A 4,061-nucleotide genomic window follows, 5' to 3' on the forward strand; every position below is an offset into this window, starting at 1 on the left:
TATATATTATTAGAAATTTAAAATAATGACATTTAAATTAAATATCATTAAGTATATTCCATTTAAGTAAATTATGTTGTAGTGAATATATTGCAAACTTATTATTTTCTACACTCATCTTTAGGTTGAGTTATAGGATAACCTATGCTTAACTTGCTCAAAGCTTCTAAGAAAGGTTTGCTTGTCGGTCTGCTTTTGTCAAGATATCTGCTAGATAATCTTCGAATCAAACAAAAGGAAGACATATGATTCCTACCTCTACTTGATTGGGCCAGTAGACGCTTATCTTAAAAAATATATTTTTTTCCAAATTTAAAAGTAATTTAAGGTAAAATTTTATTATAATGCAATCCATTCCAACTTTCCAAGTATATATTGAACACTATTTATAATATTTACAACTTGTTCTCAAGACAAAGACACAAAGTCAAACATATTGATATTGTTGTTGCTTGGGGCAAGTATTTTCAGGAGGAGTAGCAAACAGAGGATTTCCCATGGCAATCCCTCCTTGACTTTGATATGGAGCCGCTACGCCTGGATTTTGGGGGATTTGTTTGGTCGAGGAATTATACGACCATAAGCCCAAGATAGAGGCTAGAAGCGCCAAACAGCCACCGGCGGCAAATACGCGGGGTTTAACTGTGTAGCAAAGCCCTGATCCATCCAGAAACTCTTGACGACTGCTCAGGTTAGCAGCTGCTATCAGGAGTCCGATGCCTATAACTGATGCAACCCTGTAACAAAACCAACATTTATAATAATGTTTTTTTAAAAAATTGAGTTTGTTGCATATTATTTTCATTTGTCCAAAAATTATAAAGTATGTTGTTTAGGCTTTTTACGTTTTTGAGCTCTTCAAATTTTGAAAACTTTTAGATTCGTGTATATACATATAATACGTTAGCAGGGGCGGACCCATGAATTTTAGAATGGGGTGACACAATATTTTTAAATATGTATTTTAAAGCACGATATAAATCAAAATTTAATTTTTACATAACTTCGAAAAGTAAAGAAAGCATCTTGAAGCTAATAAAATTGTAAACTTGATTATTGAGTGAAAAAAATGTATAAACTATGATTTACTTTGCTTTATTTTTTAACAAAGTATAATGTTATATTCTTATGTTCTTATAATACATAAAATAAATAAGTTAGAAATAAATATAATACATTTATTATAAAAAAAATATATAATACATATAATGCATAAGTAGAAATAAATATAATACATTTATAAGAAAAAAATATAATACATATAATACATAAATTAGAAATAAATATAAAACATTTGTTAGAAAAAAACAGAATATATTATAACTTTTGTAGGGTTAATATGTGTTATTCGTTTTGTCCGGACGTTATTAAAAAGAAAAACCATTTGTCCAAGTAGTCTTCGGTGAAAGCATTGTGCATTTCTTCATAACGTAGTCGCAGGTTCAATTCCTTGCAACAGCAAATTTTTTAAAATTTTTTATGGGGTGCCTAGGCAACCCCAGGTAACCTTCTAGGTCCGCCCATGTACGTTAGGTCGAAATACAAGTATATTGAAAGAATACAAAGTGCATAGCATTAATTTCAAAACTTTCTGGTTATATTGTAAAATTGTTGTAAAAATACAGCAATGGGGATGTAGCTCAAATGGTAGAGCGCTCGCTTTTGCATGCGAGAGGCATGGAATCCGATACCCCGAATCTCCAAATTCAATTTTTTCAAACGGGTTATTGAGTTGTTGATGATGATATTATAATAGTGTAATAAAATAAAAATACACCGTGTTTAATTAATAAGTTAAATTTTTTTACTATAGTTGGCCCAAGAGTTGAAAAAGGGCTACGTGAAAAGGTAACCCACGTACGACTTCAAATAAAATTCATTAATATTTTCAATAGTTTATAAAGTAATATATATTTTTTTATTGATGTGGGAAAACTCACATGTGGGTAATAATGTGTTAACACTCTCCTTGTAACACAAAATCGAGTTTAAGTTAAGTTTTAATTGGTAATTAGGGTGTTGAAGAACGAATTACCAGGAAAGTACAAAATTAAGGGTAGCTCCAGCAGAGATATTGTTTGACGAAGACCTCTGGCAGCAGGCACAACGAGTAACAGTACTTATAATAACCTGGGCTACTAGTGCAAGAATTGCTGCTTTGTATCCCAGTATATTTGCATGAGTAGTCGGGTATTCGCATGTACCAAAACTCGTCACCCCAATGTCCGACACCTGATAATCATTTGTAAAAATTGTGATAGAATACAACAAAATATGACAAGAATGTATACTAATTGTGGTGGTACGGACTAATTTATATTTTATACTACCTCTTAATATTCAACCCATCAGTCCCATTTAATTTTTCACACTTGTCGAGACAACATTTTAATCTTTAATAATTTTAATTGTTCTTTATTAAAAATTATAAAAAGTTGATATTAATAATACAAATTAGGAGTGATAAATAAATAGCGACAATATCTTAATTTATCTTATTAATTTTTTTTATTTCTTATTAATTTATCTTAACTTGTGTTCCGGTCCTAATATCTTAGTCACAATTTATATAGAGTTCCCCTTTCATAGATATTCCCTATGTCACTATCAAATTGCAAGTTATACTTTTCATTTTAATTTGTATTACTCATTATATACTGATTTTCTTTTTTGGCAATGATTTCATTCTCTTTGTTTTAATGCAATTATAAACTTATTATCTTACCATTATAACCGTTTATTTATATTATTCACTTAATTTTTTTATCTTATTCTATTACTCAATTTTTTTTATCTCTAGATTTCAAAAGTATGAAGTACATTTAAAATGGAAGAGATGGAGTAATTATGTAGAAAAAGTCAAATAAAAAATGATCCATAATCTTGTTGTAGATATTTAAATTGCCACTTAATTATAATCAATCACTCGATTTTTGACTTTGCTCAAAAGTTGACTAGTCTAATTTTTAATCCACTAACGCAAGCCATGCTGTCTGATTATCTATTGATGAAATGTTACATAAATAATTTAATGTAATGTTGACTGGTATATGAATTTGATGGACTATTTTACCTTTTATAATATGGTTTTGGAAAAGATTATCGTTAAATATCGTTAAATTGTGAAGATAACGGTTTGTCATTATCCCTAATCCCTATCTTAGATAGCTCCTACCCGCTAAATGCCTAATCATCTGCATAACTAATTCAAAACTAATCAAAAATTTGACTAATTATTTTAAAAATAATTTAAGAATTACGGCCAAGTTTATAACTTTTGCGAATTACAAAGTTTATTACTTTTGCGAATTACAACTTTAAAATTTATAACTTTTGCGAATTACAGCTACTAAAGTATCAAAGTCTACATCGTTCAGGTTAATCCAAGATTTAGACCACTTAATATAAAATTTCGACAACCAAAAGTCGAAATTCTTTGATTTGGCCTGAACGTAGGAGTCTTTAATATTTTAGTGGTTGTAATTCGTAAAAAATAAACATTAAAATTGTAACTCGCAAAAATGTCAAATTTTAAAACTGTAATTTCCAAATAATTCTTATTTTAATGTTAACATTATTTCATTAGGTTTTTATACAATTTACTTATTGTATCAACAACTGACGAATAAATTTAAAAAACATAGTAGTCATCTTCTTCGTCCAAATACACATTTTAGGTAAACATTTATCGAATAATTATTCAAAATATGAATTATTGTCAACCATATTACAACCAAATACACATTTTAGGTAAACATTTTGTCAAATAATTATTCAAAATATGAATTATTGTCAACCATATTACAAATTATTAAAGGGATATTTCACATGGTGACCTCCAATTTTCATGAAACGCAAGTAGTAGCACTTTTGTAAGATTTTTTCACATGGTAGCATCTAGTTTATACACTATCTAACTGTCGTAGCATTTTCCGCTAGATTATTGTTAATTTCCGTTTAATTCATCATTTTGTAATATTTTTCCACATGTAGCATACAGTTTTTTCTCTCAAATATTTAATTCACCATTTTAACGTTTAATTCACCGATTAATTTATCAA

General features: G+C 28.6%; 1 protein-coding gene across 1 annotated transcript; it reads right to left on the minus strand.

Moving 5' to 3' along the window:
* Positions 1–427: 427 nt before the first annotated feature.
* LOC130828539 (protein MODIFYING WALL LIGNIN-2-like) lies at positions 428–2,988 on the minus strand. The gene is made up of 3 exons (XM_057694504.1): positions 2,980–2,988; positions 2,036–2,232; positions 428–737 (listed from the first exon to the last, which is right to left on the minus strand). Exons 1-3 carry the CDS (start codon positions 2,986–2,988, stop codon positions 428–430), a joined length of 516 nt encoding a protein of 171 aa, XP_057550487.1.
* Between the last annotated feature and the right edge of the window lie 1,073 nt (positions 2,989–4,061).

This window comes from Amaranthus tricolor, chromosome 12, assembly GCF_026212465.1.
Source record: "Amaranthus tricolor cultivar Red isolate AtriRed21 chromosome 12, ASM2621246v1, whole genome shotgun sequence".
Taxonomy (NCBI): domain Eukaryota; kingdom Viridiplantae; phylum Streptophyta; class Magnoliopsida; order Caryophyllales; family Amaranthaceae; genus Amaranthus; species Amaranthus tricolor.

What these genes read in the sequence shown, in the direction of transcription:
- LOC130828539 (XM_057694504.1), bottom strand. An exon ending in CTTAATTTTGTACTTTCCTG is followed by an intron (nt 738 to 2,035) that starts GTAATTCGTTCT and finishes GTTTTGTTACAG; the next exon opens with GGTTGCATCAGTTATAGGCA.